The sequence below is a fragment of the Zophobas morio genome, unplaced genomic scaffold, assembly GCF_036711695.1.
Source record: "Zophobas morio isolate AGI-343-1 ecotype UQ-CSIRO unplaced genomic scaffold, CSIRO_AGI_Zmor_V1 ptg000044l, whole genome shotgun sequence".
NCBI classification, from domain to species: domain Eukaryota; kingdom Metazoa; phylum Arthropoda; class Insecta; order Coleoptera; family Tenebrionidae; genus Zophobas; species Zophobas morio.
The window spans coordinates 10,580,315-10,594,649 of NW_026972149.1; the positions used below are offsets into that span (position 1 = coordinate 10,580,315).

General features: G+C 37.8%; 1 protein-coding gene across 3 annotated transcripts in view; it reads left to right on the forward strand.

Annotated features, from left to right (window-relative positions):
- LOC135141921 (uncharacterized) overlaps positions 1 to 14,335 on the forward strand; it is a 118,488-nt gene that overhangs the window by 60,009 nt on the left and 44,144 nt on the right. For all 3 annotated transcript variants that reach the window (XM_064073516.1, XM_064073515.1, XM_064073518.1), the window contains exon 2: positions 2,399 to 2,521. In XM_064073516.1, the coding sequence (XP_063929586.1) occupies positions 2,399 to 2,521 (123 nt within the window). The remainder of the gene's footprint in view (positions 1 to 2,398; positions 2,522 to 14,335) is intronic.

Below are 14,335 nucleotides of genomic sequence, written 5' to 3' on the forward strand. Positions count from 1 at the left end.
TGCTGTCATTTTTAGTGGTCCAGATAGACCATTGCCGTTACAGTTAACTGCTCTGGGGAGATATCTGGATATAGCTGTATGGCGTGCATGAAAGCGAGCCGCTTCGAACCACTCCCAAAATATACACAAATATATCGATTATGGCGTTGTTTACTATAGACACTTAAATGAGCGTTATATAATTCCTATAGCACAATGTATCGAACACGGCGAGCCGCTACTGGGTGGGAACGAAGCTCGCTACTCCGTTTAGGTCGTACGATTTATCACTGACTATTTGTGATAGTCAAGATAAAAATTCAATTCGGCCATCTTGGATGTGAGCGGCTCCAGGATTTGGCGTGTATAACACGGACGTAACTATTATAAGTCCAATTTTATCAGTATTTGTAACTTAGAAGAAATAACGAGCATAAATCAGCAACTTTGTACATTGGTCCTGACAAATCGAATTAGATTTGTCTTCGGGCGAAGTAGAGCACATTACCTCAAAACCCGCTTGCCATAAATTTTTAAGGAACGCCTGTGTTTTTCTGATTTGAGGAAGAATAATATAACCAATGTTGTAAGTATGCATTAATTAATGTTTGCACAAGTTGAACAAACGTTACTTGATGTAAATTGGCCTTCGTTGTGGCTTTGTTGTTATTTTTTCCGGTTTGGAAGGTAAAAGGGAAATTAGTATGTTTCGGAATCTGGTGTTGTTCCAGAAGACAGTTACTTTAAAAATGTTATGAAAGTGTCATACATCATCATAAAGGGAAAATCGAAGCTATCAGCCGATATAAAAATAAATTACAGCGCTCAGAAGAAATATAAAGTTGGTAAGTCAGGAACTATGAGATTTATAGTATTTTCAAATGCGTAACAGCACTCTACAGTTAAGCCGGTATAAAAATGAAACATTCCTTGTAACAAGACGATCCAGGCATTTGGAATTACATTTGTACGTCGGGCCTTGAGCAAAAAACCGACTTGAAATAGATATATGAGTTTTAAAATGATCAAAGGCCTAGGTGTGGGGTATATTTTAAATTTTAACCGCCGTTCCCGCGGAGAAACTTTATTCCTCCGACTGCAAAGTTCGCATAAGACGCTCGAGAAAAACTTGCATTATTTCAGTATCTCGTAAGAGATTTTGTATTATGCAATTGTTCAGATCCATCAGCAGGTGACATTATTGTCTAAGTCTTTCTCTTCTCACAGTCAACTTTTCTTTTCCGCGTAGACCTCCTTTTCTTCAAAGAATAGCTTCGAGCAATTTGAATCTCAAAGAAGTGGGTAATAAAAATGAACTTCCCTCTGTTTTTTCTCAACTTACATACAAATTTCCATTTGAAATTTATTTACACTCCAATTTCTTAATTACTTAATTTATGCGTCGAATCATGAACCATATTTTTAATATTATTTGTAAACAACTCGAGGCGAAATACTCGAGCCAATTCCCGCATAAATGGCTGGCTGCCTCGGATACGCGGAATGTTAATCAAAGTATGACACTAAGCACGATGATCCTACCGACTGCGCCATTTGTCGTGATATCGTAATAAGGAATGGGCACGTCTATTACATGAGTGAAGAATGTGTGACGACCCGCTGTGGGTTTATTAAATATTACGTTTGCGCTTTTATTGCGCTTTCGTAGAAAGCATTTAGCTATGAAATTTGTCATTTCCGGTTAAGGCGCCGATAACTTATTCATCGTTTAGGCTGCGGTCGGTTTGTTCTGGATGAAACAGAACAAATGTTTAAATGAGTGGTTGAAATTAGAGTTGTTAATTAATTTAGTGGCAGTTTTGAGGTGGTTTGCTCTAGTGTTCGCAGCTTCGGCGTATGATGTGGTCTTGGTGCAGCAGCGGCAGTTCCTGAGGCTATTTCATACTCTGCCCTCTGCAATAACCGCGTATGAAAGCTGACCAGGTCTAAAACCATTGAAATAGTCGGTACATCCTTTGTACATATTTGCTAGTCGGAAGGATTTGGAACCGGAGAGGGAGTGTTTGCGGGCGCGGATCGATCCGGAAAGTTTTGTAATCTGAGTGATAATGATTTATTTAAAAAGAAGACGAAGAGTTGTAGTCGACAAAAAGGGTGACGCAGTCTAGAGTATTCGATTATAAATATGCGCTGTAATTGAGTTTTCTAGTTCGTGTCACGCGTCAAAATCGGCCGCAACGTATAGCGAATTTGTTTGGGTAAAAAGACGTCATAAAGCGCATAAAGTGATGTAAATAGGAATTATGAAAATGTTGAGCAAGTTGGAAGTTAAGCCGCTCTATAGTTAACGGATCATTAGACTCGACGTCGACATCGTCATTTGGAAATAACGAACCACCCCCAAACTGCTTATCAATGAACCCTCTCGAAATTTATACATTTCTAATGCTTGTTTCAGGTCCAAACATAAAAAATGGGGGCGCCACTTTAAACTGTCTAGTTGCGCGCCAACTCTGCTTCGATGACGCCTCCTGTTCAGCCATTCTCGAAATTATTCCAAGAGTTTGTGGCCCGGAATTAGGTGAGTTATTTTTGCATATTTCAACCCCTAATCCGCAAATTATGCGAATTTTACCTACTGCATTATTTCAACTTAAATAACGCAGACACTGAAACCCACTGATTCCGGCAAACTTTCCAACGGCAAATAAAAACAAATTTTATTTCACCCTAGCCCATCAGAACGCTGATTAATTTTTGATTTTGTTTTTAATTAAATCCTCCCCGACACGCTCCACCATCTTACGTAACTCAATTTTGCAATTTCCGGAAACTCTTATTTGTGTTACTGCCAAGCATTAACTGAATTGACTCTCAATGATAGCCAATGCACAGGGCGGGGCTGCCAGCATTTGTACAAAACGCCCCTTTTAACTCAACTCGACCCGAACATCGAGCTGCACTCGCTACTTTTAAACAATCGCTAAAAGACTAATTAAAAATCACTCGACGAAAGTAAAAACGCAGCAGACGCGCTTCCTTCGTTTTACAACCAACACAACAAAATGTAGCGGACTCAAATCCTAACTGCCTGTACCATCGCCTCAGTTTTGTAATACTAAAATATGATTAAGCCATCTCGCTCCCTCGCGCTGTCCGAGTCACGATTTTAGGGCCCTCGAAGTGGCGTGTCGATGGCGCGATGCTTTCGCGAACGCGCGTCGCGACGCCATAATTTAGCCCGTTCGTGTGGAGGTGGAAAGTGCGACAGAGATGGACGATATAGGAAGCTTAGTTGCATAAACACTGACAACGAATAGACTTACTAAAGCATGACTACGCTCTCATTCTTTCCCTCTTGTTATTCCTCTCACAATTTCCGAGTTTTACGAATGAGAGTCTGGTTTTTCCCATAGCATCTCGGCGCTGCGCTACTGAAGTATGAAGTTCAGCGACGAAGGGTGGAATAAGAACGCATGACACATGTATGTGGAGAAAAACGAGAATCAGTGAAATTTCCACCTATCCAAGAGTAAAGGTCGCTCAAACATGTATATTACATTAACGAAATCTTGATATAGGTCGACATTATTGTTTATAATTACGCTCCTCCAAGGAGCTCTAAAAAATTTAATAGCATCGTAAAATTTCATATTTACATAAAACAGAAAATCAAGAGGAATAAAATAAATAATTTATATCGAAAACGGAGAGTTTACGTAAGTTGTTTTAGTGTGTTGTTATATTTTTGACATTTGGTTTTCTCGTTGTCTTTTATATTTAGTTATTGTATCCGGTTTAATCATTCAGGTTTAATTACTCTGTTTTGGCACAAGTAAAAATTGTAATAAAAGCGGCATTAAGCTTTAAAAGAGGATTAAAATTGCTAGTCAAAACCCGTAGTCCACTTTTTAGTACAGCGAATATATTTTTACGACAAGGAATAGATTTTTATATAGTCATGAAAAAAGCAATAAATATTCGTGACTACTACCCTTAAAAATACATCAAAACTTGAAGGTAAAATACATATTAAGATTTTACTTTATTGATATGGGAGTACGAATCACTTGCGAAACTTCGATTTTGTTGCAAACTGTAATTTTATTAAAATTTATTTCTGCGAGGTTTGTAGATCTGGAACAACGTTAAGAATTTTAGTTACGTTTTAGATTCGACTACGTAATGAGTTTCTTTTTTTGCGAAACAAAATTTTGATAAAATATCAATCCCATCATAATTTGGTTTGTTGTGGACAAGCGCGGCTTGTATTTTTCACATTACGTTTGTTGTGGTCCTACCGACTGCGCCATTAATTGTGCACAAATAACCACCTTTCACACATGCATCATCAAAATAATAGAACGCGATTAAACCGTAACATTTTTAATCACGTCCGTGCCTTGTTAAAATTCAGAGAAAGGCCGTTATTTTTTAATCTGCCGAAATACGTAAGCTTAGCTGCGAAATAATTCGTTTAAAATGTGTCAGCGCGGACTTAGTGAAGGAGCGCGAACGTCAGCCATGTTCGCCGTCGGATGCACCATTTCTAATTCTGGACGGATATAATATTTACTGGTTCGGTGGGCTACTGGCAAAGAGCCAAAGAACCTCTCTTTCGATGGCCATAAAACGACGAAGAAGAGGACGTAGATACAGTCGATCATATTATCCTCTACAGTCTGATTTTTATAATACGGCGATTCTGTTGTGACACACAATATCTCGTCTGGTCGTGCTTTGTGTCGTTTCACTTATATACCTGAGTAGAAAGTGTACCCCCACTACGATACTCGTCAGACCGGTTTTACGGGTTCGGCTATTGTAACGGTTATTACTTTTTAATTCTTTAATTTTCTGCGAAAGCCGCGACATTATTTGTCTCTTTAATTTTAATTTTTTGCTCTTTTAGTAGAAGAGGGGGCACTTTGCGACTCGTTAATACTTAATTACAATTAGAACTGTAACGGAATAATATAATTCGCGTGTTTGAGATACAAATTGAAAGTAAGCGATGTGAAGAGTATATTAAAGTATATTACATGTCAGGGTTGCAGGGTAGCGGTTCGCTCCGTTTTAGGCGCGTTTTATTTATTTCTCTAGTTTTATTGGTTACATTACTTTGGCTGGTAATGCGAAATTCCAAAACAACGTTAGAGGCCCCTCTGCTCGTAACAAAATGGATGGAAAACTTTCGGCTGATTTTAACCTAATTACGGATGTTTCAAAATTAATTTTAAAATCAATACTTCGTTTAGGGCGGCAAAAAATGAATTGTGTTTAATGTGGGGGGGCTTTTTTGATTTCATTCAAAAAAGTCTTTTAACAACAGATAACTTGATTAATGATTTTGTAAATGCTTCAACATGAAATATGTATGAGGAGGAAAAATTAGATGAAGATTTTTGTCGAGGTCTCTTGTTCGGCGTTAAATGACAACGCTCGATTATAGAAACGCCAAATTGCAACATTTACGGGTACGACTGACGTATTATGATGCTTTGTGTTGCGGAAACGACAGATTATGTTACTCTTGTCATTAGTTAGCTCCAGGTAGAGGCAGACTCAAAGATAAAACACGAAGCAAACAAAGTCTTCGATTAATGGACACTTTTCCGCACCCTGAGGCTCATTTATAATGACTGCTTAGTCTGCGGGAAGCGTCATCCGACTCGACATGTTAGAAATCCTTTAATATTGCTCCTCACTTGTGAATCCCTCGGAGAATCCGTATGCGCGAGATTTCCACTGAATGGATTATAGAATTGTCGCTAAATACTGAATAAACACGGAACTAACAAGCGCACTCAGGTTAACTTGAATCACGTTACATCGCACCGAGAAATGATCTAAGATCTCTTGAGGTGCATCGCATCTTGCAGTATTGTTAATAGTTTCACAAGAAAGCTAATTCATCCAGTCATAATTTTCCATCGTATTTTTTACGAGTATTTTCTAAAAACTGGGCACCCCGTCGATTAACGCGATAATCTTAACAACGAGATTTTCGCCCAGATTACTAAATACATTAGTTGGAGAGAATTTTCGCTTCCAAAATTCCACACATTAATCTTCGTCGTTGCTCATATTCTACAATATGGTGACCCGACGCTTGCGGGTTTAGACACGCTTTACAACAACTATCCAATTTTTAACCTTTTTACCAAGCAACTAATACTAAAAATTAACGATGGAAATCTCTGCGTTAAACTTATCTTTATTGGCCTTAAATTTACATATATAACAGTTGCGTGCGCCTTTCAACTTATATTCGAAGTTCTCTTTTTTGTGTTTATTTCACCGAGCAGACAAAATTTATGACGCCGATACGTCCAGTCACATTCTATTCAACAGTTGTCGTTTCGTTTAAATTTGACACTTCGCAATTATACAATTAGAGCTTGTGACGTAGTGGCGAGTCCAACCTTTGTGACAAACCCACATTCAAGTCAATACTTACTTCTGCTTTAATAGATCTCTAATTCTTGATATTAAAGGCCATAAATCACCCTAAATTGCCCAAAAAATCACGACACAGATCTCACTCGATGAGCACACTCAAAAATTACCGATAACACTTGCTTTGTTAAATTAAGCCAGCCATTTGACCACGCATTTCATTGTTCAAGATCCATACAATACCATGTATGTAATAATTAGATAATATAAAGTGCCCGGGGAAATACCTGACATATTAACGTTTCATTATGCATAACCCAATGGTTTTAGCGGCAGATCTACCAGCCGTAGTTTATCACATCAGGCATCGATGCATTTTATTACGGTATTAATCGCCCCGAGAACCTCTTGATACTCACCTGATTAAAACTTACCACGTTGTTAATTTACACGGGACGTGACGATCGAAAAATCCATGAAATAACAACGCTGTGACGTCACACGCAAAAACGAGTCCGCTTTCAGCTCGAGCGGTTTATATAAAATTGTATCGTTTACCTCAGAACTGGGAGGGTTAAGGGTGCAGATTTGGTACGACGTTATGGGCAAAAACTTTGTGGTTTCGTGCACGGATTGCAGCGGCATGCATTTTCTCAGCGGCTGGAGTCTCGAGTGTGTTTATATGGATTGGCAATTTGTTAAAGTAACTGGTTCCGAGTTTTAAAGATATTAAAGGTCGGGTGCAATTAGAAATAAATATTTGTTAGGTGGTAAAAAATTCTTAGCTAATTAATTACAAAATGACTCCCCACGGTCCTTAAACAAATTGTCCTAAAGAAACAACTTTTCGAGTTGAAATTTTTAATTAATAATAACGTGATCCGACGTTCTTTTAAACACCGCATTAGAATCGTGCTGTTTTTAAACACCCTCTGATGGAGAGAAAGTTTCGTAAGAAATATTCCGATGCGGTGGTATTTTAAAAATTCTCGGTGTAACAATTTAAGTTGAAATAACTCTTAGAAATTTAACATTTGTTATTAAAGGGCCAGAGGGATTAGTCGTAGGCTGGTAAAATGCAAATTGGATGTTGGCGAATGTTTTGTGGGATGTCAGTTGACTTCCCTCAGCCTCTGAGGCGTTCAACCATTAACCATTACTTGCGTGCAACCGCAGTGGAATAGATGGTGGAACCACGAAACCATGCCGAGGGAATTTTGTCTTCTAGGCAACAGTGCGCTTTGACAGTGACAGCGTGCATTCTCGAATGCATTTTGATTTTGATCGTCGAATTCGCTTTATATCGTCTGGAAAATTCCGGCATAAAATCTAAATGTGACTAAAGCGCTTTCTCCATTTTCCAATTAACTCCAACTTTCGAGAGGGGAGAAATCACTCGCGCTGTATTTTGTTTAATAATCATGTCAACAATTTTAGTTTAATCCCAGTTCTAACGAAATTCTGAAATACCTAATGAACTAATCGTGAACTTAATACTAAGCTAAATTTGTCCATTTTACTTTATTGCTCGCGCAATAAATTTCAAACTCACTTAAAAGCACTTTAATTAGACATTCTGTTCTTTTACAGAATTTAGGAAAACAGCAAAGTACCTCAAATGAACGCTTCGGGTACGCAGATGCCACTTCTATGATGCTAAAACAAACACCATTTTTTAAAAAGCGCAAAATGTAAAACCGCTTTGTTATTTAAACGTAATTTATTTTGAATTTGAGTACAAACACAAAAAGCATGTACAAGACAGCACAGCGCTGTCTAAAACTCCCACTGATATTCCTTTTTTAACTCACGTATATACGAAATTCAAATGAACGCAAAATCATCCCGTGGCTTTGTGGAAAAACAACATCTTTATCTGTTTGTCCGAATAATGAATGTTTCCCCGATGTATATGTTTCAGAAGTGAGGTGCAGCGAGCCCCGGATTGGCCATCTGGAAAACCAGAAGCCAAAAATACACTTTGAAGATATTATCAATTCTCTTTCTCTTCCTCGTTCTAACCAAAATAAACGAAAAAGTCAAAAATCTACAAAGCGAGAAACAGAAGAAATTTTTTAAAAATGAGAAATTCGAGAATTTACACAAGCACTTGAGCGCAAAACTCCTCTGGCGATGTCGGTTGTAAATGAGTAAACGTACATCTAAGTCTGCATAAATCAGAATCGTTTACAGACCGAGGGGAGCTAAAGCATACAGATGTGTTAAAACGTCGAGTTCGAAAATAACCCAAAGCGTGCCGCTATTATACCGCGACGACAGGAACTAAATATGGGAATGTTGAATCAGATACAATAAAAATGGTCGTAAAATAAATAGCGCAACACATCGGGGTAGTATAATGAGCGGCATAAATTAGGTCGTCCTGATCTAATATTTAGACTTATTGATGTTACACAAGAGGGAACAACGCAGGTATGAATAAAGGAGTTGAAAGTGAATGAATGGGGCTTTGATAGTTGTGGGGCAATTAATTTTTCCCCCGAGTTGTTTATTTAATTATTGGGACGGCCCTGTGGATGGTTGTTAGTATGCACGCTTTACGTGTGCGGCCTGACAATGAATTTTATCTTCGTCTATAAATTTTTGAACAAAAACATGACACATTTTTAAGATAACCCACTTTTAAATGCGGCTATTTAGAGCTTGTAAATTTATACATATCGCCATAACGTTTTTTGTGTCGCTTGTTGGTTCAAGTCGGCGTTTTTCCGCTCATTTGAACCGTACGAGTTATAAAAGACTTGCATAAAAATCATAGGATTCTGGACGCAACACTGCCGACTAAATCAATAGTTGGCAAACAGTTTCGTGTGTGGGGGGTATTTTTAGAAAAGTCCACCTGAGTGCCGCCCTCTTCACCCCTTATCCTAATATAATTAACATGTGACAGCTTCGAATCGGCTTCAATTATTCGTCTTCGTTTCAATCGCACTTTTTATACTCAAAATATTGCACAAATTCCGCAATAATTATCTACTACTTGTAATCAGTTTATTTTGATTCACGTTAGTTACAGGATTCCACCTATAACTCTAAATCGATAGCTTCTGTTTATTTGTTGGTCGGCTACTTGCCACCGTTCATGATCAATAACCTGGTTCTAATTCATTCATTTTCACTAACTCACAACCGAATCAATGCTTTATTAAACTCCGATCAAAATTTAACTTCGTCACATTACCCGTAACATTGTTAGTTTTGTAGTTTAACTAGTTCATTCCACATGCATCATCGACAAATTTGCACTAAGCAACTTAATTAAGTCGAAACACGCGCTTTGCCACATATGCTAAATTCAGTTATATACATAAAACAGAAAAATTTTACGCTTTTACACTTTTAAGCAGCCAGAGGCAGCGTAATCAATTATCGTAACAAGTCTTTGTGAATCGAACTTCAAGCCCTTGAGCGGATACCACTCAAAACTCAAATTACACGTCACGCGACAAAAACGAGCCCGCTTTTAGCACCGACACACAAAAGGTATCGGACTTTGACAACATAAACTGACACTTTTTGTGCTCCAAGCAACATTTGAAATACTTGCTGTTGTTTACCGCACGATTGAGGCGAAACCTCAAACCACTTTTTGCAATTTTTTTTATTTTAAACTTTCTTTGCCACTTAATGGCTTAATTTACTTTGTATTGTGGTATATGTGTCGATGTCTTTCATTTCCCAGTGGAAAATTGTAACCGTTACTTTTTTATATAGTCGTAATGAATGAATACTCGGTATATACTGATCAATATGGCGTGATTTTGGGATGCAGGCCGCAAAAATGTAACTACAATGTTTATTAAAATTACAATGGAAAGTTTATTTTCACAAACAATGGCGACAAAACTATTGATTGAATCAACGAGCCATTTATATAGTCATTGCAGGAATTATATTCAACACATATTTAAAATATTTCATAGATATTTATTTATGCAAAAAAACATGTGAAATTTTAATTTTTTATTATGATTTAATTATGATAACATGAGATTATTAAAATAGCAACAATTAGTTATTTATTAATTTGTTCATTCCACGGCGAAATTTAATTGTTGTTTCTTTCTATGCACATAAAGTTAATAAATAAAATTATTGGTTTGCGGTAGACGCTTAAGCTAAATCTCAACAAACCGTAGTCCAGTTTTGCTTATAATAATGAATAAACATTTATCTCAAACACAAACAGCCGAAATAATTAAGTATTTGTCGTCTCGTTATATTATACTGTTACGAAATAAACCCATACGTCGCCCCGGTACGATGCCTATGGGTTCTAGTATGTACGGAGATGATGACTCATTGTCGGTGACGGTACCCGGAGAAGAACCTGGAAGCAGATGTCGCGAATGGGTGCTCCAGACAAGTCTAGAAGCGGTGACGGAGGCGTTTCGAGAAATAGGTTTCCAGGCGGAATTATTTTGTACATAATCTCTGTGTCGTGTAAATTCGAGTTATTAAGGAATAAGTTGTTGAGTTTAACCCACGCCGATCTTAAACACCCGTCCAACGTAACAATACTAATACGTATCATGTTCGTCTCTGTCGCGCGGCGCTTTTGTGTCATTTTTACTTCCCGAGTGTAAGCTAAGGAAGTATAGTAATCGAATCCATCAGACGAATTGCCACTTTTTTATATTTTCTCGACGTTTCATGACCCCTAGAGAATGAAAAAGTAGTCTCCCGTTTCCGTTTGTCTGTCTGTCTGTATCCATTTTTATTAGACACATAATCTCCGAAACTGCTAGACCGATTGTTGCTGTCAAAGCACGCATCTACAACTAGAATTCCAAGCACTATCCAAAACTACTTCGAGGCGACATCTACCGTCAAAAAAAACATAACCGAGATTCGAGCGCCGGTGGTCCGCAACCAGCAAGGCAAGTCCCAAGACACGTGTCACGTGACCGTTGACTTCAGCCCTGCATATATACTACTTAAAAGTGTCATGTAGATGGTTAAATATTAACAAAAATTTTGCTAATCATCTTCACCACCAATTTGATGACGTCATTTCAAAAAATTTTATGTTTATTTCATTTAACTATTATACAACAATATGCTCCTATAGGTGTGGTTTACGAATCCGCTTTGAGTTTTTACCTAACTGTTCAAATTTTTGCCTAAACATAATGCACGGTATAATAGTAGTTTACCATTTTAACGTAAAACATCCCGGTCGTGCTTTAGTAGTGAGAAATACGGACCGGACATCGCGCGTTTGATGCCAAACTTAGCTTTTCGTTTTTTTTTTCTCTCGCATTGTGTATTATCTATATATATGACGTCATAGCAATTTTTATTTAAATGAAATGACCTCACTTTATCGAAAACGTGAGAATACGCCCGTCTTTATTTAATAAAATTATAATAATAATATTTAGAACACCCTGTCCGATTATGACTGTATCGATAATTGTAGTCCCTGTTTGGAGGCAACAAATTCATTCAAATCAAAACAATTTTGACTTCCCGAGCGTAAGGTAAGGAAATATAGTAATTGAGTCCAGCGGACGAATGGCCAGTTTTCTATTTTTTGTCTTTCATTGGTACTTCATTACGCGTTCCCGTGGCGTAGGGATTGGGGGGTGCTATTGACGTCGGTTCATCCATTCACCGAAAAGAATCGAGCAATTTTTATTATTTTGACTGTAATAGTAATTAGAGTACAACTTCTTGTACCACTATACCTAATTTCATTTGATTTGTACAACTGGTTCTCAAGATAATTAACAGTTTCTGTACATTCTAGAGACCTTGTATAAAGATTATCAGAAAATTTATAATTTTTGAGTGTTGGTGGTAATATTTGAAGTTGTCGTTGTTGTGGAGGTGCGCCGATCCAGGGCGAAATTATTCATTTTGGAAATTTTGTTTAGTCAAGGGCGGCTAATTAGTTTAATAAAAAAGACGTTGAGGACATCGGCGCTCGTCCTTGGAGAAGATGATGGGAAATAATGTCGTCATAAATATTCAATACAATTTAGTCGTTGTAATAGGAAGGTCGCGGGAAAAATCGGTGCTGAATTTTTAAGACGGGTTGTGAAAATATTTATAGGACGCGTACGTATCAGAGACGTTAGTGGAAATATTTGCGGTGAATTTTTTATGGCGTGTTTTAGTGAGAAAGTTTTGGTATCGGTACGGGCTCATCCATCAACACAATCAGATGAATAGACCACTCATCAAAGTGAAGTCTCTAACATTAATAATATTTAAAATAGGGAGCTTTTGATATGGTAATTCGAGGAAAAAAGCTCCCCGACTAGTTGTTATTTCAAGGTTTGTGCTTCCGGTGCTGTTAAGCTTTTCGTTTTATTGTGATAAAAGATTGAATTGTCATCGGTAGTACTTTTTTTATTGCTGGAAGTTATAAAACTACAAAGGAATGGAGTTATCTGTGTAAAACTTTGCCAAAGAATTGACTATAAAGAGGGTATAAAATTAAAGTGTTAGTTTCTCGTGGAATTGGAAAAGGTGCGAGGTGAAAAATCGAAGGCAGGAAAGGCAATAATTTATCCGATAACAGTAAAGTGGGGTGGAGCATATCTTGTAAAGCGGTAATTGGAATAATTGCTTCATGATGAGACGACAGCACGTCGATTGCCTCTGGAATGATTCCCTCCGTAGACAAGCAATTTCATTTGCCTTCTCCTGACGCTGCCCAATTTTATCAAAAGCCTTTTAATATTTTACCGCCAACAGCCACCTTGTATGCTGCTCAACCTCAAGGGCTTTCAACAACTTTTATAACTTTTTGTAATTTAGAAGGACTCAAACTACAAGATTTTGCAAATAACTTCCTAACTTCCTACTAACTACGCCAGTTTTAACCCAAAATTACCGCCAATAATTACAAACGAAAACGTTACTCGATCACTTCCCTCCCCCATACTCCTTCCCCAATCTCCACACACACAACTCGTCGCTTATTAAAAATTACACCCGAACATCATACCGAAGCCGCATTTTTTCTTTTCCACTTAATCCATTTAAAATCCGGCATTATATTATACATTTCACCCCCTACATGAACACTTGCAAATCCTGCTAATCTTGAAAGGAAAATATACAACGCGATACACCAACATTACGCTTAAACTAAGATCTACACCCCCGCTCAAATCTCCCTCCGTCACTAAAACAAAACACTTTTCATCAAGCACCCTTTAATTATTACCACGGTTTTTGTAAATGCTAACTCGAATTATTCAACACCCGAACGTCAAACACTAAACCCCAAAATTCATCACGTCCACGCTCATTATCTAATATTTAAAATTTACGAAAGAAAATCCATCTCACCGGAAAGCTCGCGCACGTCGACTCCACACCCACGTACTCGCATTATAATTAGAAAACCGCAACACTCAAACGCCAGCCGAAGAAAAGCAAACCTCAACGAACAGAGCTTTCCAGTCACATTTCGTCAGATTACTCCTCCGCAGCCCAAAATTGCTCACACTGACTGGACCGTTATCCACCAAACCGTATCATTATTTTAATCCTAAACACCTCAAATCGAGAATTATCTAGCAATTTTTTTTTGTAGTTACTTACATAACCTCGTAATGATGTAATAAGTAATGTTCGGTGAGGATTGGCGGGCTAAATAATTCGAGTGTTGCTCGAGAGCTCGATAAGCAATAAATAGCCTCTGCAGAGGCAATAAGTGTCTGCCATTTCTCTGTTCTCTCATAGTTCTACATGCTGGCTGGCCCCAACTTGTAGTTGCACTAATCAGGAGAGAAGTTTAACGGCCAACGTGGGAGCTTTATTTATTTTGCTTTTAACGTTGCCGGCCTGATAATGTGACAACAGTACGCATCAACGGTCCTAGCGTGCTTTCAGGACCACAACATGTCAACTGACGCATATAATTTTTTACCCTAACCCCGTTTTGATCCTTGCTCAACTCACGCATGAAACTGATATGTTTACAGTTTAGTCAACACGGGTTGCTCCAATTTGGATA